This window comes from Pteropus medius, unplaced genomic scaffold, assembly GCF_902729225.1.
Source record: "Pteropus medius unplaced genomic scaffold, Ma_sr-lr_union100, whole genome shotgun sequence".
NCBI lineage: Eukaryota > Metazoa > Chordata > Mammalia > Chiroptera > Pteropodidae > Pteropus > Pteropus medius.
In genome coordinates, this window is record NW_024349225.1 from 5,869,374 (window position 1) to 5,895,998 (window position 26,625).

Sequence of the window (26,625 nt, forward strand, 5' to 3'; positions counted from 1 at the left end):
CTCTGGTTTTCCCAGCAATTCCCATTGGTGTTACGACTGAAGAGTCTGTTGTAATCGGTTGCAGAAAGGAGCTGAGTGACAGCTGGGATGCAAAGACGTGTGCACAAGCCAGAGTCAACTCAGCTTTGCCAAAACCCAACTGCTCCCACGGGAGTGTCTTGCAACATATGTTCTGTTGAGAAAAAAGGTTGCAAACCAGGGGCTTGTTGCAATAAACACCACTTGTGATGAACAAGATTCGTAAGTTTAAATTTATTTTTTTAGTTTGTCTTCGTCACTAGACAATCAATTCTGAGGGCAAAGACTATATCACCACTGTACTCCAGCCCCTGGCACACAGTAGGTACTCAAATAAATATATGTTGTAAGGATGGATGGATGGATGGATGGATGGATGGATGGATGGATGGATTCCACCCAGCTCAAGTGTGAGTAGAAATATTCTCTGCTTTGAGGGGAGAATGAGATAAAACACATAGATGCATGTCATTTTTAATGTCTGAAAAGTGGATCGAATTAGCACTAATAAATCTTCTAGATAATTGTACTTCTTTCAATGTCCAAACCACATTTTTCTACCACGTTGAAACCCAAAAGTAAATACCTTCCCAATGTTTGCTTTACTGGTAGGAAACACTGCTAAGATGATGCCGTGTCATCATCAGGAGAAAGGATGTCATTCCCAGGCCCAGAGTGCACAGGCAGCAGGGCACCAGCAGGCACCACTGTTCCAAGTGGGCCAGGCTGACAGCCTCTCATTCGATCGCTGCTCACTTCTTCCAGCCTGAAAGTGGAGTATGTGTTTACGTGCTGGGTGGTGAGTGGGAGGGACTCTGACAAGAACATCGGATGCTATGAGGCAACAGTACTTTACTGGTCACAGTATGACTGGACTTCACGTTCTGTCCTAACAGTAAGAAGAATTTTATGTGTGAGCAAAGTCAAAAAAATTTTCCTTTGGTCACATTATGCAAAGAATGAGCTGAGTATCACCCAGTAGGACCTGTCCGTACTCTAGGACTCTGAGGCAAACAGCTGCCCGTACAGTCTGTCCTTCCATCCAGTCTACCCTTTGGGCTCCAGACCCTTGATGTGTCTCATACTCAATGCTATTTCTCTCATGCCCAGCATCAGGAAGCAAAGAGTATCACACTGGCGCATTAAGACATTTATCTGGCCACGGTCTCAGGGATGGGGCCAGCTTCCGCTGACGTGAGCATGCCTATTCAACACGTTCAAATGTCCCCATCCCGCCTCATCCGCGTGTGATGGCTCCTGAGCCCTAAGGTCCGTATCCTGAGAACCTCAGTTGAGAAATGTCTACAGCAGCTTCACTGTTGCTCAAGAGCCTGAGTGTTGTAGCAGCCCGGGGGCAGGCTGTCCCTAATGTTCTCCAAGTTCTTCACGTCAGCCAGAATCCCATCTATGCTCGTCTCCAGCAAATGGAGGTGGCCCCTCTGCTGACGGGCCCTCTCCTCCAGCTCTGACATCAGGGGCCGCAGCTGGCTGTTGACCTGGGTCTTGGCTCGGGAAAGCTGCTGCTCCAGTAAGATCAGCCCCTCTTCATCCACACTGCCGGGCTGCTCTGTTTTAGAGAACGGGAAAGGAATTAACAGAGACGAGCTGTGGTTAGGTCTTCTTAAACATACGTGGGCCCTTCTGTACACTTAACTCCTTCCTGTGTCCACCTGTCTGTAGCAAATAATATGCCATGCATTTTTAAAAGATTTATTTTAAATTAGAAATAACCTAGAAAAAAAATTCTAAGAGTACTAGCCAAGTTACTGTGTTGTGAACAGCCCAGTTCAAGCCTCGGGGCCCGATGAAGCAACATGAAGCTTGGATTTCTCTTTTTGTGTAAGGGTCAACAGTTTATGGAGGTCAGAGGGGACAGAGCACCGTCCGAGGTGTCTGCCCAACACTGCTCACCGTAGGATCAGAATCAACCCCAAATGATATTTTCTGAACCACCCTCAGGCAGTATCTTACTGTTTGCCATTGGAAGACCTTTAGAAATTGGCTGGCCTTCAGGCTTTACAGAGCCCAAGGTATGCTTTGCTATTTGGTGATGGATTCCAGCTGTCAGAAAATGATGCAAGATTTCCTTGTGGCCTGAAACAGTGAGAACCTGGCTAGATATTAGTTTATTTCCAGTATGAACTGTAGTCATCTTTGTTCGGGTATGTTTGACCCATATGTCAGCATGAAGAGCACCTGGCCAGACCCGTTTTGTTTGAATAGGTTGGAGCGGCCCTTAGCCAATTCCAACTCAAGGTCAGGTTGCCTCACGCATCTAAGCTGAGCGATAGCATTTGATTGCATGGGTTTATCATACCTAGAATGACTAAACTGTTATTGTTCCAGGCCTGAAGAGAGCAAATAGAGTAGAAATGATACCATAACAAAAATGTTGGTCCAACGGATCAGTCCTTCACCTGGGGGCGGGACAGAATTTAAGAATTTAAGGCCTTATGACATGCAAAGGAAGTAAAGCACACTTAGGGACAAAATAACCCTGTCCAAGGGGAGGAAGCATAAGCAGCGCCAAAACAGCAGACGATGAAGAGACCTCGGTTTAAATCCCGCCCCCACAACGTACCGTGTGATATTATTAACTTCTTCAGCCTCGGTTTACTCCTCTGTGAAATAAAATAATAAAACCCACCTCGTAGGACCTTGAAAATACCCAAATGATATTATACCACGGAAACACCTGGCATCGTGCCTGACATGTAGTAAATATTTAATAGTTCGCATCTACCGTTCTCACCCCATTCTCTCGTTTTCTCTTTAAAGGCCCCATTGGTTTCATTACCTTTTTTCTAGAACATTAAACAAAGCTGTTAAAATCTCGACTGGGGAGTTTCCCCGCCTCCCAGAGGGTATTTTACTCTCTAGGGCTCATTGGATCACAAAGCAGACCCATCAGTAAAGCAACACAGACAATATTGGTCTCTCAGGGTGATGGCGATAACCCACAGGAAAATCAGGCTTTCAAGTTGTTCTACTGAACTGAAGAAGCAGAACCAAGCCTTTTCTCAAGTGCTGCTGGAGTTCGAATCCCTCGTTCTGTGCCTGCTGCGGTCCAAGCTCCGGCAAACGGGCCAAACGAGGCTCTGACATCAGTTCTAGCTATATTCAGAATTTTGATTCGAATAGGTCTCCTCTGGGGAGGTATTTTGAGTTGTTGCCGCACTATGCCATCGAATCTATGTTATCCTGAAGTTTCGTGCTATCTCAGAGACTACCACCTTTACACTTCTCCCAGGCTGCCTCACAGGCAGCGCGAGCTTCCGCGACTGGATTCATCGAGGCATAACCGTGGTTTGGGGAGGGACGAACGGCAGAATCAGCAAGTGATTCCTGACTTCCAGGACTGCCAGAATCTCTCCCCTCTCCTCTCACAGTGCAGAGCAGGCTCCCTCACCCCTCTCCTCGATTACCATCTCCTCAGCCATCTCATCGGTCTTCTGCATACCCCGCCTTTGAGCTCTCCTCTAAGCAAGCACCCAGTGACCTTTCGGAAATATACAGTGATAATGTTATTCTTCTGCTTAAAATTGTCTACTAGCTTCTCAGAATCAAGGCCAGAATCCTTGGCAGGACTGTCAAGACATCCAGGGTTCACTTTAGCTGTGACATTCAAATCCTGCCTCCACAATTTACTTAGTGATCGGTGAGACATTACTGCCCTCTCTGAGCCTCGATATACTTCCCTAAATACACTTAGCTCTTTGACCTACAGACTTAGATGCTCAGGGATCCGTGTTAGAGTTAGTAAGACAAGAGTCCAGAACATGTAAAGTTAACTGCCTGGTCTCGGGGCCTGGACACAAAGCAAACTTCCTGATACCCTTAAGTAGAGCTGGAACTCCAGTTCATCAGGGCTACGTTCTGGGAGAAGCCAGGAGCACGGGGCTGGACAGTGGTGGACACGCCACATACCTATTAGGTGTAGGATGCTGTCCAATGTGTTGAGCGTATCTTGGATTGTAACTCCAGCATCCTTGGCTCTGTTATCAACTCTTCGGGCTTCTGTAATTACCTGAGGAAAAATAAATACAAACTTGTCTTGAAAGGGTATTTCCCACATTGGTGAGTTTAAAGGAATCTCCCGGGGCAAGACGTGAGGACTCACCGTCTGCACGGCGTCCACGTCCATGTCGAGCTCCTGCTCCTTCCTCGCCAGCTGTCCTTCTACTTCCCTCAGCTCACTCTTCAGACTGGCCAGTCCCTTTTCCATGGCCAAAGCTCCATCTGCTGTCACGTTGGCTTCCAAGTTCAGACTCCCTATCTCCTGGGAGAAGAAAAGGAGCCAGGGACGGAAGGAGAGAGGGGTGAGGCACGAGAACATTCCAAAGGCAACTGCAGAAAAAATACAGCTGCAGCCAGGCCCTGATGGAGTAAGTCAGAGGAACGAGGAGAGTGAGACTCAGGGACACGCCCTTCCCCGCGCTCTGTGGGGCTATGTCTCTGGGGACCTGGGGAGTCAGCAGTGAGACACTGCTTCCCTCTCAGGTTGATGCTCAGCAAATGGCGGATGCAACGGGAACCAGTTTGGAAAACCTCGAGAACGAGAAGCTCATCTCATTCTCTGCCACGTTTCTTTGCCGCCACAGTCTTTTGCATGACTTTACTCCCTGAGACAGTTGAGTTTGGGGGTGTGGAGAATGAACGGGCTACAGCCTTCAGTTCTGTTTTTATTAGAACAAATTTTATCAATATCTTTATCAACAGCTATGATCAAGCACCAAATTGCTGATGTCTCTACGCCAGAAGCCATATAAAAGGAGGCACATAAAATTGGTCTCTACCCTCGAGGGTACTAAAATTAGAGATTATTTTTGCAAGTTACCAAGTGGTCCAAGAGTGAGGCCACATGGTCCAGATCCAAAAAGTTCCCTCTGGGCTTTCTAGAGTTACATAAGCTTTCCGGAGGTCATGCTTAAATAAGAACTATGAAGCGCTCTTCCTGCTGAGAAGCGCTCCTTCTCCTGGAGCATGTAACATGGCCTGTGTGTGTGTGACCAGCCTGTCTCTCCCCGTCACACTGAATGCTCCTGGAAGAGAAGGACGGGGTCTTTTGCATCTCCACATCCCCAGCACCAAGCACAGTGCTGGCTCATAGTGAAAAGAAAGAGAAAAATGAAGCTTACACATGAAACAGAGGGACAAGGGACGTAGACTCCAGAATTTCATCAGCTTGAATGAAAACACGGATGACGGTCGTTATGAGTTGAACTGTGCCCCTCCCCCCATTCATATGTTGAAGTCATAACCTCAGTACCTCACTATGCGACCTTATTTGGATGTAGGATTGTTGCAAATGTAATTAAAGTGAGGTCCTAGGGGAATAACGTAGGCCCCTAATCCGATATGACTAGTGTCCTCATAAGAAGAGTTGGAGACACTCAGGGAGAAGAACCCCATGTGATGACAGAGGCGGAAGCTGGAGGGATGTTGTGCAAACCAAGAAATGCTAAGGACCGACAGCCGCCCCCGGAAGCTAGGAATGTTTCTACGCAGAGTCTCGGAGGCACACGGCTCTGCCAACACCTCGATCGCAGACTTCCAGCCTCCGGAACTGTGGGAGAATTCATTTCTGTTGTTTCAGGCTACCCAGTTTGTGGTACTCTGTTATAGCGGCTTTAGAAAACTAATGTAATAGTCTATATATAGATAGATAGATAGATATAGATATATATTTAAAAAATAAATAAATAAATAAATAAAACAAGCTTGGCTGGTTCTTCTCACAATGTTGTCCAAAAAGGGAATTGAAAACAAGGGGTTCTAGCACCTAGTCAATGACGGCCCCATGACTCAGTCAACAAAAGGGGTGCCAGGTAGGTCTGGGGCCACGACAGACCACAACAGGACTCTGAGCCCACGGGTCAAACTGAGCCTAGTGCTCTCTCCCGTTCCACACCACCCTTGGGTTTGGAGGTGCTCTGGCCGACCTGCATCTCGATTTCCCCTTACCTGCTCGATCTTGCCGGTGATCTTCAGCGCCTCCCCGGCCGCATTCTTTGCCCTCTGGGCATCGGCAGCAGCACCGCCCAGGGCGGCTTCCGCTTGCTTGGTCTTCTCGCTGGCGCCCTCGACCTTCTGGCTAATGTAGGAGAGTTTCTTCATGGCCTCTTCGGCTTCTGCTTTTCTGTCTTCGACCTGCAGGTCAAATTCTGAAACGAAGAGGAGAAAACATTGCGAGAAGGATCAAAACTAACTTACATAACTAACTTACGAATGAAGATTAAAAGGGCTGAAGTTTTTAAGAAATCCAGAAACCGGGTTATTGCTGCCTGGAAACGTGAGTGTGGGAAGCTGTGGCTATGACTCCTCCTTATCTGGGAGAAAGCATCTTAAAAGCGGCCTCAAAAGGGCCATAATTAGTCCTTCGCTTAGGGGCACTGACAATCAGCCTGCCCTGGGTCCCCACCACTGCAAGAGTCTGAACACCCCAAAATGAATTAGAAGCAGGTGGAATCCTTAAAGCCCAAAGTTTCAAGCCAGAGCCTTAAACACTGAGCTGCCAATGATGACAGCTGACGACTGGATGGAATGGGTAGAGAGGTATTCTCTGTGAAGAAAATCTCAAGACTTTAGGAATGTTGTTTTGTTGTTGTTGCTCTTTGGTGAAGAAGCCTGAAACTTTAACCAAATCTCTACAAGGCACAAACCCAAATTTCCTGGGACCTGGATGCTGTGGCAAAGTTTGCTCCATTATTACCACAAAGCAACTGTATTAGTTCTATGTGGGAACTAAATAGACTACCATAAAAAAAAGAAAAACTATTGGTATAGTAGTGGGATGCTGAATCTGTGAAGGGCCTTCGAGATCACTAAATTCAAGCTCCTCCCTTGAAAAAGAGGGAAGTTAGGGTCTGGAAAGGCTATGTAATTTATGCGTGACCTATGGTCACACAGCGAGCTCAGCCTTGTCTCGTGGCACAGCAGAGATGGGAACTCAAGCCTTCTGTCTTCCAGTTCAATTCTTTCCATTACATCAAATATCAATGAGTTTTTTCTTTAGAAAGTTACTTTAAGCACCTATTAATACCCCAATATACCTACCACTTAGAGAGACAGATGAAGATTCAAAAATAAACCAAAGTCATGGTTATACCTTTAAAATATCAAGTGACCCGACCCAGGAAACACTCACCTCTGAGGTTTTTTAAGATGTTCTCAACTTCATAAAAAGTGGCATTGCCCATACTTAGTGCTTCTTGGGCTCTGCTTTTTGCAAGGTTGGCACGGGAAAGCAGCTGATCTGATTTCTGTAAATAAACAGATAGAACAAGATTAGAGTAAATGTAACATACACCTGGGAAGTGCATTCCTGCCAGCAAAATCACTCTGATATATTTCTCTTCACGACAACAAGAACGCTGTGATTCACCCAAGAGTCTAGGGGTTCTATAGCAAGCCCTTCCACAATCTGGGACAGAACAAACTTTATAACCCAATGACTCCAAGGATCCCATATAGAGAACGGTCTCAAACTCTATTCCGCTCTCAGAGACAAGAACAGTTTGGCAAATCATAATTTTAAATTCTAGATACTTCCCGAGGCCAAGCAAGCAGACAGAGTTAGACCAAAATTGGACCCAGGAGACCTGAGTCCTATTCCTAGATTTGAGGGCTGACTCAGTGGTAGAGCTGAGCCAGTTACTTCAAGGTCTCTGCATCTCAGTCACTTCCTGTAGAAGCAGCTGTTCCATGACCTTTAGAAGCTTTTCAGTGGTTCCTCTTGATACTTATTCACATGGTAGGCATTCGGCATGTATCTGTTGAGTGAATCGATTAACAAAGGGATACCTGTCTCCCGTTCTTTCCGTTCTGTAAGAGCTGCCGGGTTTCTTTTTCCCAGTCTCCCAGACTGCTCTGCATACGCTTGAGCTCATCCATATGCTCAGTCACCAGGCCTGAGAGAGAATCAGCTTTTTGCTGGATCCTCTTCGCTTCTATCTGTGAGCCCAAAGAAATGAATGAGTCTGACTTTCTGCTCACCAGTCACTACACCAGCCTTCCTAGGACCTGACATCATCGTTTGAAAACAAAAAAAAATCCGGGTCCAAAGTCTAACAGAAATGAAGCACCATGCCTAAGGAAATGTCAATCAGCAGGTCCCCCAGGCATCAAATAGGCTTTTTTTTTTCAAATTTATTTTTAATTATAGTTGACATACAATATTATATTAGTTTCAGGTGTACACCATAGTGAATCAACACTTATGTACCTTAAGATCATGCTAATAAGTCTAATAAACAGCTGTCACTGCACATTGCTATTACGATATTATTGACTACATTCCTTATGCTGTGTATACATCTCTATGACTTATTTTATAACTAGAAGTTTGACATTCTTAATTCCCTTCCCTTTTTTCCACCTATCCCACCACCCTCAAACAGGTTTTGTGTCTCTTTTTTTAACTTATTATTTTATGTGTTAGTTTATATACACAGGATCATTTTTGTGAGAATCATTGTGATTTTTGCTGTAGGTAGAAAGCTGGATCTTCTTAACCTAATAAGTTTGGGATCAACAACAGCAACAATGCAAAACTTGTGAGAAGAACACATGTCTTCTGAGTGGCCGTACATAGAGATATGCTATAGATTGGATCCCAATTGTAAATATCAAATTTTATCTATAATAATTTCCTACAAGTTTCAACAGCACTCAAAACTAGGGAAGAGATATAAAACGTTTACCTACTAATAGGTTCAAGATGTGAGCTAAGGCCTTTTCAGAGACCAAGATTGGGCTTAAAGAACAAGGAAATAGATCATAAGAAGGATAAATGCTGTTCATACTCTAAACAAGAAAGGTCAACTAAATGATCGAACGATATTATGGAACTCCCAGAGAAGAAAGCATTATGGCCCTTCTTCTGTACATCGGCATGAAGGGAAGATGCCCTTACCTGCAAGGACTGATCATTCACTCCCTGAAGCTGAGACACAGAATCGAGAAGGCGGAGACTGTGCTGGTAAGACTTATCTGCTTCGATGTCCATTTGAGTGGCCTCCCTTGACAACTGCTGGGCCAGAGACTTGGTTTTCTCTAATCTGTGGGGAGAAGGTGGGGGGACTTTGAGAATTCATTCTTTTTATTAAAAGCAAGAATCCATTCTGTTGTTTTATAAGTATGTAGTTGGAATTATCCGAAGAACCAAATGAGCCTATATGTCAGCTATGTGTCCTTCTCCACAATCTAAATATAAGCCTTCGAGCTGATACAGATGCGTCAGGAAAATTCGGCCCACGTTTCCCAATTCTTGATAACATCATTATATTACTTTTATATCCTCCATGCCATCAGATGGGTTTACTCACATCCTTCAAATACCGCAGAGGGTGACCACATCTTCAAGCATGCACTCTCAGTCAAAACACAAACTTTACTTAGATCGATCAACCTTATTCTTCAAGCCTTAAAGGCATTCGCTTTCCCCCCAAAGTAACTCTCTCATTCTCTTGTCCCTCTTATTATTAATATATTTTTTAAAGAAATGCACCACCCCGTCAAATGTGCTTTGCCTTATACCCCGGGAGGATGCAGATTGCACTGGCCCCAGGAGGACCTGTTGAAACGTACTTTCCCACAAGCCCTTGCACCATGGAGCCGTCCAGGCTGCCGCTGCCGCCGCCCCCCTGCAGAGCTTTGCGTGCCAGTGACAGAGCTTGTTGGGAATAGTCTTCGGTTTCCCTCGCCAGTTGCTCCATGTTACTGGCTGACTCAACATGGCTGAAAGAATTAAAAATAAAGCATTTGAGTTTTCGAGCAAGAACTTCCTTTCAGACTTTTATTTAAATGAAGGAAGAGGAAAGCCTAACAGAATTGACCCAGTTTGGGGGAATTAGAAGAACTACTAAGAAGCAGAATGTCTTCTGGAGAAGCAGCCTCATGTCATAGACTTTTTGGTGATCTTTTCCACCTATGGCGTAATCAGGGGAAGCCCAGGGCTGGGGGAGGGATGTGAGAGGGGGCGTGTTGGGAGCAGCATCAGGGTGATAAAATACGAATTGCATTTGTAGGTTGTTTTCTGCAGGAAAAAAAGACCCATAGGTCTTGTTTCATCCAGGATCCAATCCCCTACTCACTTTTGCTACAACTTTAAACTGGGCCCACCACTAGGGAGAAAAAAGCCTGTCAATAAAAGTCCCCAGATGCTTTTGTCCTTCTTCTAGAAAGTGATAAGAAAAACAAGTTCAGGAGGAAGCTCAGGCTGCAAAAACACAAGCCAGCCTCTTTGGCTAACCGAATTCCATCTGAGGTAGACAGAGCCTGCCACCCCGCTGAGCACTGGGCGCTAAGCAAACCTCTTCAACATGGCGGGATTTATAGTTAGGCAAGGACATAAGAGCTTCCTGCTATCACTGAGGCCCTGCAGAGCCAGTTTTCAGGAGGAAGTCCCCTCTCTGCAGACTTGGCCCCACAGGCTAGCAAAGACTTGTTGGTACTTGTTCTCAGGCTCGGCATGGGAGCTTGGGAGTCCCTCAAAGCTGCAGAGTGTTCTTTTCCAAGGGCTGATTCATTTCATGAGGCCCGAGGAATCACATCTGACATACGCCAAAGCCATACTGTGAGTCACGGAGAACTCTGGGAAAGAAGCACACTGAGCCTCAGCTCTTGCCAAATGACCATGCCTGGTGGCCACCAAGACACATAAAAGCCAAGAGGTTAAAAAAAAAAAAAAAAAAAAATGGCTTCAAGGTAGAGGAATGGTTGCAAAGGAGCCTGGAGGTAATGAATATGCTGCTTAGGGCTCGAACGCCCAGCAATGTCATTCAAGTCTGGCCTTGCAGAGATGATCAGAGGCAGGGGCGCCCTCTGCTAGTGCTCACCTGTCTGCCAATCTCGTAGCCTCCTGAGCCAGGCTTTTAAAACCATTTGGCCCCACGTAGTGCTCTGAGGGAGGGATGTTCTGTGAAAAAGGAAAATTGGTTAAGGTTTTGCATTTGGCCATAGCGCCTAAGCAGGTTCTCCATCTGTCCCATCAGAACTGCTTGTCATTAGCCACACAGCATTCTACACCCTGATATATCGAGTCTCTCATCACTAGGGTCACTACAATTAAAAACGTATAGACAAGAATAAAGACCCATGTTCAAAAAAGCCTGTATATAGATACAGTGCACTAAAATATATATACATGTTCATATGTATTTCAAGTCCAGTAGAATATGGTGGCTATTCTTAGTAATGGGATCATAGGGGATTTTTATTTATGTTCCAAAGTTTCTACAATAAATGTTATTTTTGTAATAAGAAAAAAATCAATACATACTATTTTCTAAATCGTTTACTTAGCATACTATCTGCTTATCTTCTAATTTCCTTTATTCATCTCCCACCTGCCCACTTACGTTATTGTCACCTTTGCCTTCTTCATTCAGAAACAGAGAGTGTTCATTCAACTCCCTTCCTCCCGCCACACTACGGACTCCATCATTAGGAAGGTTATACTCACGACAATTTTTTTCCCCATTTTCAAAACCATGTCTTCGTGGATCCTTCCTTCCTTCCTTCCTTCCTTCCTTCTTCTTCCTTCCTTCCTTCTTCCTTCCTTCCTTCTTCCTTCCTCCCTTCCTCCTCCTTCCTTCTTCCTTCCTCCTCCTCCTTTCCTTCCTTCCTCCTTCCTTCCTTCCTTCCTCCTCCCTCCCTTCCTTCCTTCCTTCCTTCCTCCCTCCTCCTCCTCCTCCTTCTTTTCATTTGTTCTCTTGTTCATTTATTCATTCGCGCATGCATGCAGCAAACATTTAATACAGCCACACACCAGGCTATGGGCTGAGAATGCAAATGAACGAAATTAAATTCTGCCCTCTGGGAGCTAACAAGCTAGAAGATATGCAGAAATAAGGGAGAAGAGATAGGGTCAAGACGAGAATATGGTTAACAAGAAATGAATTGAGAAGAACATAACACAGTAAAACAAGAAACTGTGGGAAGCTAAAGAACACAAAATTAGTTGTGACTGTTTTCGAGGGAGAGAAGTCCAATTATCTGCCAGACAGACCAGAAAAGCTGAGAAACAGCCAGCGATCCAGTGATGTCTACGAGGGGGTCTCCCAATACAGCGGCACCCTTACCCTAACCCGGCACCACCTACTGTTTTCTGTAGGGAAGACTCGCTTTCCTCCAGGCTCAGGCGCATCTGATTGATAAGCCTGTGAGTATCCTGAACCCGGTTCTGATACTGACTGCCCAGGGCCTGAATTCTTTCCACAGTCATCTTGAGGTTGTCCAGGCGGTTCCGGTAGCTACTCTCTTGGCTCCTTGCCTTGGCCAACTGGAGATTGAGAGATCTCACAGCACCTGAACAGCAACAAGGACAGGAAGGGTGAGCTCTTTCAGAGTCAGCGCAGGGTGCTCAGACAGAATAGAGGACTGAAGAAGTGACTCTGATGGGCTTTTGGCAAGATGGTGAAACTCAGTGAACGAATGCATACAACTGCTCTTTCATCTCCATCATTCAGGTCCCAGGAGAATGTCCCTCTTTGCAAGAGCTGGGCAGAGATAAGCTGAACTGATATCCACAGAAGAGTCTATGACCTAGTGTGCCAATGCTTTCTGGGACTGTGAATTCTCTCCTGTCTGAAAGGAAGTCGGCCTTCATCACCTTCTGAAATCTGGGCTTCTCTCAGAATGTCCTGAAGACTCTGCTCAGCCTGCTGCATCCTGCCCTCCAGCTCTGCGTTGGGTGCTCCTCCGCCACCACCCTGAGCCTTCGAAATCAGGGCCTCCAGGCTCCGGAGTTGCTGCATGAACGGATCCATCTGAAACCAAACAGGGAAGAGGATCGGAACAGATGATGGTCGAATACCAGGTGTCCAGGGGGTAACGGCTACAAGCCCAGAAATGCTTGGCAGGTCTTGGCAGTTCAGAATTCAGACTTTAGAGCCCAGACTCTGAGTGTGAATCCTGGCGCTCCTGCTCACTAGCTGTATGACCTTGGGCATGTCACTTTCTTTATCCATAAGATGGAGATAATGATAATAATATGTCATAGAGTTATGGGACTAAATGAGTTAATATTTGTACAGGGCTTAGAATAGTGCCTGAAATAAAAGAAGTGTTATAGAGGGCTGGTTGAATAAATTTTAAAAACAGGTTGTGTTTGTCCTATATTTGGGATTCTGTTTAGGCCCTTTTCCTCCCCGACACCTCACCCCGGCAAGGTCATATTTAATAATTAACAGCATGAATGAGAAATTTATGGAGGCTATTTCTGCTTAGATAGCCTTGACACCTTTTGGACTCCTTATACCTTTTGTATGTTTATGATTTTCTTTGTTTGTTTTACGAGAACGTCACTTGGAAAAACATCCTAGAAAGTGGCATATTATAGTAGAAAGAGCACTGAACTCAGAGTCAGGGGACATGGGTGAGATTCTTGGTTCCACCTGGCCATGCGACTTAAAAAAATTGCCAATTTTTCAAGACTTTGTTTGCTCAGTAAAACCTGAGGTCGGAATGCTTTTTCTGCCAACCCGACTAAATTATCATGTGTATCAAATAAGATAATATCTGCGAAAGGGGTTTTGAAAATGATATATATAAGAACATAAATCGGAAGTCTTATTACTATTATACAGAACTTTTTAAAATACTACAATTAAAAAAAAATAATAACCCTCACCACCATCCTTAGGAGACTAGGAAGGTCCTAAATCTGTGACAAAACCACCCATTAGACACTTAAAGCTTTTACTCGTGGGGATGAGGGTTGGTTAGCATGCACACCTGAATCTTCACTTGATCGTAGCAAGCTGGACAGCTGGCTAATGCTGCATGCTCACAGTTGAGGCCACCGAATCCTGGCTTGCAAATACAGCTGCCATCATTTCGACACTCCACAGGCTCAGAGCCCACTGGGTTACAGTTGCAAGCTAGAGACAAAAGACAAATAGAAAACATTCATATCAAGCAAATTCCAGAAACTGGAGACATATAGCAAAACGAAAGGAAGAAGATTAAGTCAGCATTCATATTGTGTCAACGATTCATACTGTGTTAGATTTATCTCTTAGCTATGCCTCCAAGCACATTCCTAATACAGTCTTAGGAATCACCTGGCAAGTCTGTTTGGTGTGTGTGTGTGGATGAAGAAATATTACGATAGTCTGTCCTTTCTGGAGGCACTTATATTTTTCCTCCTGTTAAATGGTAAGCCTGTCAGCCATTCAGCAGGCACTTCGGCTTTGCTCATAAGGTGAATAACATTTCTTCTGGGTCTTTTATGCCCAGGGCCTGAATTCTTTCCACAGTCATCTTGAGGTTGTCCAGGAATGATGAGGAATATGAGCTCAGAGAGGTCCAAGGTCACAGAGCAAATAAATGGCCAGCTGGAATAAGAACTTCGAAAAAGGCAATGCTCTTTTCTTTCTGCCCTGCTGCCTTTGATGTAGAAAGTACAGAAAGAAAGCAATAACTTTATTCATCCAATCAAATTGCTTGAGCATCTATGTTCTAGGAGCTGAGGACGTAACAGTGGGTGAGACATTGCTCTAATGGAGTTACAGCAATTCTCTGGATTGCTCTATCTTTGGTGCTCACAAAACGCTCAGCATTCAGACATGTGATCCCATATCTAAGTGTACTGTCATTATTTGCTTACAAATTTGTGTGTCTTCCTTATTAGCATATGAGCTCTTTAGTATCGAGCTCCACATTGCTTGACGAAAGATAGCTGAGTGAAGAAATGTGTGCTCTAGAAGCCAGTGAAATCTCTATTAATAGCGCCTTATAGCTAGAATTACATAGTTTACAGTGTACTTTCTCATATGCTGCTTTATCTTTGCAACCCCTTTTGGTTAAATATTAGTCACCCAATGAGGAAACTGAAGCTCAGAGAGATTAATTGCTATAATCAGCACAATACTATAGGTATGTTAAAAAAAAAAAAACTGGACTTGAACTTAGTACTGCCAAGATATCATGTGGGGGTCTTCCTATCTCGGGGTACTTTCTAGCATATTACAGTGAACCCACAGGTTGGGATCAGGGCAGATGGGATTTGTGCCCCCGGTCAGAAGCCCTGGGTTGCATGGAGTCCTCAGAAGTCCCAGGAGTCCTCTGATCTGGGTCCCCAGAGCCACTCTGGACCTTATAATAAACAAGCTCTTGAGTTCTGGGCACCAGGCTGGTCTGGGACCTTTGCGAGTAAGGGGCATGTCTGCGGGGCGGACCAGTGCCCTAGAACTAAACTTGCCTCGTGGATATAACCGGTGCAGAGGTGTGGAAGAAGCACCGGCCTGCACAACCTGCGTGTTCATGCTTCGATCTGAAGCAGCCCTAGGAATGCCGCTTGGAAGCCGAGTCTCTCTGGAAGACGCTTCGACTGGCAGCCTTCTGCGCATCGATTCCAGCTGGCCATTTATTTGCTCTGTGACACGGACTTCCTGAGAGTGTCCCTTAACCTACTTTACAGCCCACTCCCCACGGCCCCTCAGTTTGTTCAGGTTCAGTCTCAAGGCATTTGATATTCTCCTGTAACAGGTGTGGCGCCACTTCCTGCCTCCCGGCCTTGGCATTGGCAGAAGATGTGCCCCGTTTTATCTCCGCTTCCACTTAAGAATGTAAACCTGACCTTTTCCACTTCTCCCACCCAGCTTTAACCCATTCAGCATCCTCCGGCTCAGTCTTCCATCCCTGCTGCTGGGGAAACTGGCCTTACGGGCTTCAACAGGTGAACGATCTGGGCTGTTCATGAGCCAACTGGTCAGAGACACCAAAGGAGCATCATGACATGAACTGCTGCTGGCCTCGTTGATTTGTACAGTCTTACGCGTGTACACACTGGCAAGCTTATGTGTCTACACACACATGTACACACACACACACACACACACACACACACTCACACACACGCCCTGTCCAACCCGTCTGGGATGCAGTCCTACCTCGACACTTGTCCACTGGATTGGGAGCCAAGGGGTCCCCAAAGAAGCCTGCTTTGCACTGGTCACAGTGGACACCGGCTGTATTGTGGATGCACTTGAGACATCTGCCTGTCAGGCGGTCACAGTTCCCAGAGGCACTGGGGTCCACATTGTTGTTGCACTGACAGGGCTGACAGGGCCTCACTGGGCCCCGTTCCCCAAAGGGGTCCCCAAAGTAGCCATCAGCACAGAGCTCGCAGCGGGCACCTGGAAGAAACAAACGGCCACGCCCAGTGGTCATCTACCGGCAGCAAGAGCAGATGCTCAGGCCAAACGTACCACAGCCTCAGGAGCGGGCTCCCAGGGCAGGGGGCGTGCTCTTCCCTCCAGCGGGTCGGGGCTCTAGACCCCAGCAGCACCGCTCCGAGCCTCCCTGCCAGTCAGACGGTCGGGGAAAAGCCAGGTCTGGAGCAGTACGCCCAAGGCTGCTGCGAAAGCATGGTCTCTTCTTTCAGACTGACCGGCAGGGAGACGTGACATTTAAAGGTCTCTACATTTTCCATTTTCCTTCATGACCTTGGTTCATCTTTAAAAACCGAGTTAAACCGTGTATTTTGTGTGAGAACTTCATCTCATAATTACAAACCTCCTACAACAGCTTTAGAGATTTCTTCCCGTACACTCCGCCCTTCCTCCATCCACTTCGCCCCTTGGGCATCAAAATAGTCTCATCGTCAGAATGAGCCCACTTACAACAACCCCAAGGAATCATAATTCCCTAGACCTTCCTCGGAATAGAAGCTGGGTACCCAAACGGCACGAGGAAAAGGGGACGCGGGCGCCGGCCTCACCGGTGACTCCGAGGGGGCAGTTGTTGCACACCACCTCCTCCGTCCCGGGCATCACCGAGCAGCTGAACCCGTTGCGACACGGGCAGGGCTTACAGCTGCGGGGGTCGTGCGGGTCGTTGTAGAAACCGAGGGGGCAGTCGGCACATTCGACGTCAGGATTCTCGTCCCCTGAGTAACAGTCTCCTGGGAGGCAGGGGAGAATGGAAGGGCAGACAGAGGAGCGGGGTAAAAGTCCACGCTTCCTGTAATTCGGGGGTCAGAGCTCAGTAGCTCAAAGCCTTCCTTTCTGAAGCTTTCTTCACGGTGTCTGAGCCCTGGCATTCACCTCTGCCCTAGTCCCAGCTCTAAACGTGGCCGCGAACCTGAATCTCCCCCTCACGGCCCCATGCTAAGTACATCCACACTTCCTTTACTAGCCATAACTTAGCACCGCGCCCCCCGCCCCCACGGCCTGACACCATTTGTCAGCACACTGATCCAGGCCCTGACACAGCCTTTGATCTCCCAGTACTATTCTTGCAACTCGACACCAGCTCCCCACCCAGCATTGAACCATGACAGCCATTTCCTGGAACCTAGTACTTTTCCCACAACCTGTGGCGTTTCCAAAATGAAAAGGATTGAGTGGAATAGGACGCCGTGTCCATTTCCCCTGACTCCAGCCCCATTTCCTTAATCCTTTCCCATCTCCGAAATGAGTTCAGCTACGGTCCTTCTTATACAGCTCTCTCTCTCCCATGGAGACCCTCATCACCCGGCTGTACCCCCAGCCACCTGGTCCAGGTACCATTTGCTCACCTGTGTCTGGATCACAGGTCCCTCCTCCTTGGCAGTTACATGGAATACAGGTACTAAAAGGTCCTAGTCTGGCTGAATCTCTTTTGTAGCCAGAAGCACACTCCTGGCAGAACTGCCCCTTGTACCCAACAGGACATACACATTGTTCAACCCAGGGTGCTGGCGCACCAGAGACGGGGCGGGCTGAAATCAGGGTCACGTTGTCAATGTACCCGGTACCTGCAACGGAGGGAACAGGTCAGAAGAAGCCAGCGGGAAGGTGCAAAGATCTAAAGTCAGGCCTCAATTGGATTTTATTTTTCTTAACTATCGAAGGCAGGTGGTGTTCACTCACCATGCCATGCGTAAAGGGATAGCGGTCCCTCACCAGGACGTGCCCAGGCTTTGGTGCCAGAAACAACGGTTTGCATTCTGGCTGCCCACCCCCCCGCCCCACACACTAGCTGTGCAGATTGAGCAAATAACATAAACCTCTGCATGACTGTGTTTCCTCAACTGCAGAAGTCGTGCAAATTAAATGAGAGAACATGCCTGTCACATAGTAAAGACTCAATAAGTTGTTAGGAAACGCCTTTTCTACTTCCCGCTTTATTCACTGCATTAGGGACATGGAAACGGTGCCTGTCGGCCATGCTTCCTTTTTACATGGGGGCTAAAAATTGGAAGAAATTCTCATTTAAATAATTTCGGTCAGGATTAGGAGGGCTCAACAGGTGAAGTTCAACAAGAGGAATGAGCAGAATATATGACGATGTCCAAACATGGTAACTAGGAGTATAATCCCCAAAGAAAAGCTACCCTAGGAATAAAGGCTGTGTCATAGATCCTGTCTCCTAGCTAAGGGAATGTGCCCATTTGTTATAGATCATCTTCTTCAAATAATCAGCTTTCATCTAAATCTGGAGACTCGTTTAGCAAAGCGACATGACTCGTTCTTCATTGGTGCTGACCTCTTTTTACAGAAATTTTCCTTTTTAACGACCTCTTCTAGAATATAAAATTTTAGACCCCTTCCGAGACTGTACATCAAAGCCATCAAGTAATTTATCGACTTGTTTGGTAGCTGAACCATAGAGAGCGGAAGCAAATTAAACTAAAACCTAAGAACAGAGAAATCCGTTTCTCCCAGTTGCTTACTGTATTCTCCATAGGTAGCTCGGATCCACAGGGCCGTGAGGTTCCGCAGTAACCGACGATACTCAAAGTAACTCAGCTGGGGGCTCCAATTACTGCTTGGATGTTCACTTAATCTGCACGATTTAAAAGCAAAAGCTTAAAAATACAACTCTTTAAAAATCTTTTCGTTTGTAAACCTGATACAAATCATGCCCCTTGGCAGTCCTGCAGAGAGGGGCCAGCAGGACGGGGAGCCACATCCTTGTAGGCACATAGCTTTCTCACTCCATGGGGAGCAGAAGCCCCACAGGACATAATGGAGGGCATCCCAGAGCTCCAGGGGTCATGGCATCCAGTGCTGGTCCATGTCCTCAGAGACCACTTTCTATTCCTGGTCATGCGAAACCTAATATTAGAAACATCTCTGAGTTCAAGAAGCTCTCATCCTCTGGAGCAACCATTCATTTTTGGTTTTGTTGTTTAAATGATTTGTAATCTAAGCGTATTTCACTTGCTCTTTTTAAAAGTCAGTTTCCACCTTCGACATTGTCCACATCGAATCCCTTCCTAACCGGGCATCATAGTGCCTCACTGCATCCCATCACCAGCCCCTGCACTGTTTTTTATGCTGTTTTATTTTTTTCCTGGAATAGCAATTCAAGGAACAACCCGAACTCTTTCATTTCATTCTCTGATTCGTTAAACGACAATTTACTGTGCACTTGGTTTGTATTCTAATGGTCCAATGAAGGACCCTACCCAAACTGCCCTCCTCACGGTGCTCGCACCCAGCCTCCACGCCGATCATGTGGCTTCTCAAACTCTCAGTGTCTCGGCGGCTTCCCATCACTGTACGGACATGGACAAGATCTCAGCACCTTGACATGACGTACAAGGCCCACTGTGCTGGGTTCTTTTCCAGTCCTTTCCACCTTATCTGTCCATCTCCCCTGCACGTGCTATGTGGCAGCCATGAATATTGCTTGCCAGTCCCCGCTGTGTTATGGCTTTCCACATCCCCACGTATACTCCTGTGAACAGGTTGTCCTGATTTTTGTCCCTGGGAAGGCTCTGGGCTTTCCTTCTGTTCTCAGCCCACGTTTCCTTGTCTGTGATGTTTTCCCTGACTCCTCCAGCAGAATTAGATACTCTTTCCTCTCGAGTCCCCATGAACATGCACCACCACTGAAGCGATGATTGCACTGTATTATGTTTGCTTGTTGGCATGTCATATATCCTACTAGACCATGAACTCTTAGAAGTCAAAGGCCAAATTTCTTCATCTTGCTTTCCAAGCTGCTAATCAGTACTGAGCACTTAGAAGGCACGGCCCCCTTCCCAGACCTCTCTGTACCCACCATTCAAAATTCCCATTCCACAGGATAATGTGCAGCCTCCTTAGACACACAGGGCCGTCCGCGACCTCAGCCCACCTCTTTCTCTGACCTGACTTCTCGCTGTATTCCCCTCCCCCACTCCATGCTCCACTCCTGCTTATCTACCTGCAACTTCCTAAACCCCAAACTTCCTCAGGCATGACAGTTCCACTGCCTTGTTAGCCTCTCCCGTTTAGAAAGCGGCTCTCTGCTTGACACGTCTCCTCGATCGCTCCAATGGGGGTTAGTTGTGCCTATGTGTGTGTCCACCTTGTCTATCTCGTCACTTACAAGCTGCACTGTAATCATGTTTGTTTTTCTCTCCCATGAGCCACTCAGGGACTTGAGGACAGGAATCATGTCCTGTCTCAGCACATGACACCATGGCTGTTACGTAAAAGGGGCCCAGAAAAGCTTGTAGAAACAATGAATGGTGGTTGAATGAATGAACAAAGGGACGAGACTTCAACCACAATTTGCTGTACTTGACCCATGGACAGTCTTGCTTTTTACCTGAACGTGTAAGTCTTGGTGATCCCGCAAGGCAGTGTCTTGCCAAGCGGCATCAAGGGAGCTGTGACCCGTAGACCAGCACCTTCTAGGATCACGTCGTGGGCGGATGGGTGTCTGCCTCCGCGGTCCACGCGGTAGTCAAAGGCCAGGCTTTGCCCATAGCTCACCTGCTGATTCCCAAGAAATTTGGCTGTGCAGTAAAATTTGAAAAGATTGAGATCAGTTGTGAAACTGGAGAAGCAAACGAGTGAGCAAGTTTGCACCAATGTTGGCAACTTCTGTTGGAGTTCTGTATTACACACCTGCCTCCCCGCCCCAAACCACATTCCAGAAAAGCCAGCTCATGGCACTGGATGTGGCCATACCGCTACTGGCTACAAAGGAGGGTAAGTTACTGAGATGCTAAAAGGGCCTCCTTGCGAGACAATTCCATCTACATGACAGACCAGTGCATAAAGATATAGCAGCAATAGTGCCATTTGTTACGTAAAGCTTCAGAGTTTACGGAATGCTTTCGCAAACGTCATCACATCTGACGGCAATAATTCTCGGAAGCAGGCATTATTATTCCTGTTTCGCAGCTGAGAGAATTGAAACTTGGAAAGATTAAATAAGAGGACAACTTACCCAGGAATCACATGTTAGCTAAGGACCTGAACTAGGAATAGAATTCTTGCCAGAGCTTTTCCATTCAGCTTTTCTATACCACTGACTAATATATATACATATATCTATCTATCTATATCTATCTATCTATCTATCTATCTATCTATCTATCTATCTATCTATCTATCTATGTAATTTCCAAGTGGTTAAAGCTTTAAGAAATGCCCCAGTTTGGCTTTTCCATCTGCTTCTCAATAGACCCACAGAGTTGACCACAGTCCTTATGTCTTGTCTTGGTGGGAAGCCTAGACACCTCCCACTTGACTGAAGTAGGAACCTCACCCCAGTCCGACTGCTTGAACACCCCGTTCTCCTCTGTCGATGCCATGACTCTGTCCCCAGCTGTCCTCTGGAGATACTGCATTTGGCAACTCCATTTTTCTGTCCTGACTTCCTAGTCTTATAGGTTGGCTTCTGGAGGAAAAATGCCATACGTACCAGGAGCTACGAAATAGACGGGGTCTGATCTTTGTGCCGAGGTAAACACGTCTCGATGGCGCTGGGACCAATGGAGTTTTGCAGGAGACCCATTTCTTTGGATAGCCTTCCAGTCGTCAGCACCTGAAACAAAATAAAACCACTCTGCATTCAGATAAACCATCCATTGAGATAAACAAGGCAAGACTTGCTAGCCAAAAAAATGCTAGCGGTGGCTAGCAGCTGGGGTCTGCTTCATATTTCTACACTCGTGCATGGTCCTCGAAAGTCCCCTTGTGCCTCTTTATTTGGGTCTCGACTCCACCTGCTCCCATCCCACAGCGACGCTGACTACTTGTCTTTGAGTCTGATTTTGTAACAAGAGAGCACGTTTTCGTCTACCTGTAATTTAGATTTTTAGTTTATTTATATAAACAGGGTCTGGCCTTAGTGAGGTAAGAGGGTCCAGTACATTTAAAGAGAAACTCTAGAGTTGCAATCATATCGATCTCCCATATTTTTATGGTGCTTTGTAGCTTGGAAACTAACTTCACAGAAATTAACTTATGTACTGTATGTGAAAACAGTATTGTTAGTGAACGTGAATTCCAGGAAAACTCTCATAAACTCTCCAATCCAATAAATGTTTCTTTTGTGGTTTTGAAACAGATGGGGATGGGAAATGCAGGGAGATGAAAATCTGGTCTCTTTTTGGTTATTCTTTTAAGTTATTCACACACTGGTATGAGCAAACCATTAAGCTATACTTTTTCAAGACATCAGGTCTGCCTATCGCCCTGTCAAGATAACACACATTAAGAGCTAGAAGAGAGTCACTAAAGATGCTTGGAGGGTCCCATCCTATGCACGGCAAGGTGGTTATCTGTCAGCATAGAGCCCTATACGATGCTGAAAACTGAATTTCAGAAAACAGAACGCTTTACCTTGATGGAAGGTAGAGGTGATTCTGTGGACACTGTAGTCCCCAGAGCTGCGGCAGCTGGCTGAATGCCCGTAGCAAAAACACTGGGTACAGCCCTCAGGGTTTCCCTCATCCAGGTGGTAGTAACCTGGTCGACACCTGCAGTGGAGTTTTAGAAGTCAGGACAATGCTATAGGTTATTTCTTATTCAAATATAGAGAATGTGATGACTGATCTTTTCTACTTTCTCCCCCGTCGGGATCTTTTTATTCTCAAAGGTGGGAAATACTAAGTGGCATACACCACCCTTGTCCCAGACCACCTGTGGGACAGTCACAGCCCCTCAAGGGAAGGGCTTAATCGGGGCTAAAGGGTGGGAGGTGGGGGCCAGTGACAGAAGGCAAATGCTCCAGTCTCGGCACCCACTCGGCTGTACAGACCCACCCCCCACCAGACCACTAGGCGTGGCCCGCCATCCCTGCCCTTTGTACCCAGGCTCTGGCCCACAGAGGAGAGGGGCAGGTGAGGGTATAACAAAGGACGGCTAGTGGCTCCCTACAAAAGCAAAGTGTAGGCTGTTGTTCCGCCTCTGCTCCCAGATCGAGCCCTCCAGGGGCTTCTCTGAGGACCACAGCTGCCAGACAAGTCCCAGATGTTGGGGTCACAGAGAAAAGGGCAGGGGAAGTTAAGGGGAGTCACTTTTTCTCTGTTCAAGTTAACTACATCCTTCCACATGAAATAATGATCATTTCAATATCATTTATTGGTATTATTTAGCACTTATGATATGCCAGGCACCTTATGTATGTACTCTCTCATTTAATCCTCACCAAAACCCTGTGAAATAGGAATTATTATTTCCAATTTTCTTAGATGAAGAGACCAAGACCAGAGAGGTTAAGAAGCTTGTTCAAGGTCATTGAGCTGGTTATGTGGCTGAGGCAAGATTCAAACTCAGGTATAGCTGCCTTTAAATCATGTGGTCTAATCTGCTGTGCAAAATCACAGAAAAGAAAGTTAGCTGTGATATTTCAGAGGACAGCTGTAAATAAATAAACAGGGCGAGGGTTAAAAAAATCATTATGACATCTATGGAGGAGAGATTAAAAGGATTGAAAAACAAGGAGGGAGGGAAGGCAGGAAGGAAGGAGGCGGAAGGAAGGAAGGAAGGAAGGAAGGAAGGAAGGAAGGAAGGAAGGAAGGAAGAAGGAAGGAAGAGGAAGGAAGGAAGGAAGGAGGGAGGGGAAGGAAGGAAGGAAGGAGGGAGGGGAAGGAAGTGAAGAGAATCTGGCAAAACTAAAGGGTGGTGTTTATGGATGCACTTGCAAAATAAATTAAGAAGAAAAGTAAGGAGGAGAAAACCATAGAAGTCAGAACAGTGGTCACTTCTAGGGAGGGAGGAGGTGTCGTTGGGACGGCCCCTTTTTTAGCAAAGGTCTAGTTTATATATTTGGTGGTGCTGACATTTGTTTTACGAGGTTTTCCATTTCTGTGTTACATTTCGAGATTAAAAACTTTTTCAAAAAGTGACTCCTCTTTAAATCCTGAAGCTATGTTTCCCCACCCCAACCTCAGCAGCGGAGAACCTCCTGAAAACACGAGTTCAGAACGTCGCTGGCATTTCCTCTGCCCAGGTATAAGTGATTGGCAGGATGCCAAAGAACTGCTTTCTTACTTTTAAGGTGATGAGGAGGAAGCCTTTACCTCTGGGGCCGGGCTCACAGCCCTCTGCTCCCAACCGTCCCAGGCAAGGGCAGAGCTTTAAGTCTGGGTGGTTTGTAGGGAACAGCTGAGGTGGCTCTCTCCTCACTGGGCCACCTGCCCCAATATGGCATGGGGCCCAAAAGGCTCTTACATCTTCCCTGGTTCGTGTGTGTGCATGCAACCGCCGTGCCAACCCTGGGCGGCTCCTTTTCTGCATGATGGTTAAATATAGCCATGTGCCGCGATATTCCCTCTTACTAGAATGTTCCCAACACGTTTAATTAGGGCAGGCCTTTCCTAGGAGCAAGCTGAGTCACATGACCTCATAATTGCACCTTGTGTCAGAGCACCTGGGATTTGGAGTTGGGGAGGGGACTCACTGGGGCCCTGTGCCTCTACCGTTGTGTACACAAGGAGAAGCCACAGCAAAAGCATGGAGTCCAGTGAGATTTGGAGGCTCAGTTGTATTTTTTTTTAAAGCCTAGTTTTTGAGGACAGAGGGCAGAAAAAAGGTCATCAACATTCATTCGTTAAGTGTCCTCTTTCCACAATTGCACTCAGAGGTTGGCTTCTCATGCTGGTTGCCAAGGGGACCCTCCCTGCTCTGTATGTAGGGCCACAGTTCACACAGACCTATCACATCGTGCTCCGGTGACAGCAGGCTTGCAGACACAGCGGCCCGTGTCACAGGGCCCCGAGATGCCAGCTGGGTCACAGTCACACTTGGAGTCCCTGGGAAAGAAGGAAAAGAAAATTAGGGATGTGTTTCAAAATGTTTTGCAAGTGTACACACAAAGATCAAGTGCTCATGAGCAAATGTCACCGACTTGAGCGAATCTTTCATCCTCGATGCGGTCTCGCTTAGCTACCCTCGCCCATGCTAATCTCTCTCGGGCCCTTTAATTAAGGACTCATTTGTCTACGTTAGCGTTACTCCGAGTGTGGTCTGTGGGCGGCAGCCAGTCCACGAACTGTTTGCTACCTGCCCCTAAAGAGAGGAAGGGTTTTGTGCTGGAAAGTAAACCCAACTCATCACTGACTGTTTAGTTCGGTTGACTATTTGGTTCAGTTGACTTTTTTTTTTTTTTATTTCTCTTGTTTAATTCAATGATGTCTGCTTTCATCATGATTGATTCCATCTACTTGCTATTTTCGTTCATTTCATCCTTTCTTTTGGTAACACCTTTATTGGGATGGAATCCCCATGCTCTGCAATTCATCCATTTAAAGTGTACAGTCAATGGTTTTTAGTAGCTTGTCAGAGTTGAACAACCATTACCACAACTTTAGTGCATTTTCATCACTCCAGAAAGAAACCCTGGGCCCTTTACCGATGCCCCCTACCACTCCTCACCCCCTACACTTCCCACCCCCAGCCCTAGGCAGCCCCTAATCTACTTTCTGTCTGTACAGATTGGCCCATTCTGAACATTTCCTATAAATGGGATCATATGAGATGTGGCCTTTACTTGGCTTCTTTCACTCAGTATGTTTTCAAGGTTCATCCATGTCACGTCGTGAGCCAGCATTTCATCCTTTTTATGGCTGAATAAAATCCCATCCTATGGACATACCACCTTTAGTTTATCCATTCATCAGCTGATGGACATTGGGTTGTTTCTGCTTTTTAGCAATTATGAATAATGTGGCTGTGAGCATCTGTGTACAAGTTTCTGTGCAAATATATGTTTTCATATCTCTTGAGTGTGCACCTAGGAGCAGAATTGCTGAGTTTGGCTGGGTTGTTTGTTTGTCTGTTTATTTGTTTTTTGGCAAGACATTCCCAATGAAGCCTTTCATTATTTAATTTAGCCACCATCACCTTGTCTCATGCAGACTAGTACTTTAACTAGTGACTAAGTGTACAGATAGCTGACTGGTCAAAGCACTGGTCTCTGTCGCTCAGTTTGGCACACAATTAATGATATGTATTTATCTCATGGGTCCAAAACTGGTGGGTCTTTTCCCTACTGATCTGCTCTTCCTCCGACTGCCCTATGACTCCCTTTAAATCCTGCCCAAACTCGAATTCGATTCCTCCCTCTCCCTTATATTCTTCATCCGAGTAGATGCCACATCCTGTCCGGCTTCCTGCAGATTTCTTCCCCAATCCTCACCTTTCCATTCCTATGGTCTCCTCCCTGTCTTAGCCCCTCCAAACTACTCATCTGGACTCTCTGAAGCCCCGGGGATACTAGGACATGGGACATATTCCTGTTCTCTAGGAGTCTCAGGCAGGGCAGACATGGGAATAGCAATGACAATAAAGCAGATGCCAGCTGTAGCTGAGCTGGAACACCCCTACATGCCTCTTCCTGAGCAGATACATCAGTGAACAAGACAAAGCCACAATGGGGCTCACATGCTAG

The 26,625-nt window shown here is 46.4% G+C and overlaps 1 protein-coding gene across 2 annotated transcripts in view; it reads right to left on the minus strand.

Annotated features, from left to right (window-relative positions):
• Positions 1 to 240: 240 nt before the first annotated feature.
• Positions 241 to 26,625, minus strand: part of LAMC2 (laminin subunit gamma 2) — a 56,477-nt gene continuing 30,092 nt past the window's right edge. For both annotated transcript variants that reach the window (XM_039881276.1, XM_039881275.1), the window contains exons 5-24: positions 24,890 to 24,988; positions 22,575 to 22,711; positions 21,652 to 21,774; positions 20,548 to 20,737; positions 18,680 to 18,792; positions 17,543 to 17,761; positions 16,745 to 16,927; positions 15,915 to 16,160; positions 13,756 to 13,901; positions 12,632 to 12,788; positions 12,122 to 12,327; positions 10,857 to 10,936; positions 9,607 to 9,756; positions 8,933 to 9,077; positions 7,822 to 7,971; positions 7,166 to 7,280; positions 5,983 to 6,182; positions 4,139 to 4,297; positions 3,946 to 4,045; positions 241 to 1,585 (exon numbers count right to left, since the gene is read on the minus strand). In XM_039881276.1, the coding sequence (XP_039737210.1) occupies positions 1,332 to 1,585; positions 3,946 to 4,045; positions 4,139 to 4,297; positions 5,983 to 6,182; positions 7,166 to 7,280; positions 7,822 to 7,971; positions 8,933 to 9,077; positions 9,607 to 9,756; positions 10,857 to 10,936; positions 12,122 to 12,327; positions 12,632 to 12,788; positions 13,756 to 13,901; positions 15,915 to 16,160; positions 16,745 to 16,927; positions 17,543 to 17,761; positions 18,680 to 18,792; positions 20,548 to 20,737; positions 21,652 to 21,774; positions 22,575 to 22,711; positions 24,890 to 24,988 (3,172 nt within the window). In that variant the 3' untranslated portion in view covers positions 241 to 1,331. The remainder of the gene's footprint in view (positions 1,586 to 3,945; positions 4,046 to 4,138; positions 4,298 to 5,982; positions 6,183 to 7,165; positions 7,281 to 7,821; positions 7,972 to 8,932; positions 9,078 to 9,606; positions 9,757 to 10,856; positions 10,937 to 12,121; positions 12,328 to 12,631; positions 12,789 to 13,755; positions 13,902 to 15,914; positions 16,161 to 16,744; positions 16,928 to 17,542; positions 17,762 to 18,679; positions 18,793 to 20,547; positions 20,738 to 21,651; positions 21,775 to 22,574; positions 22,712 to 24,889; positions 24,989 to 26,625) is intronic.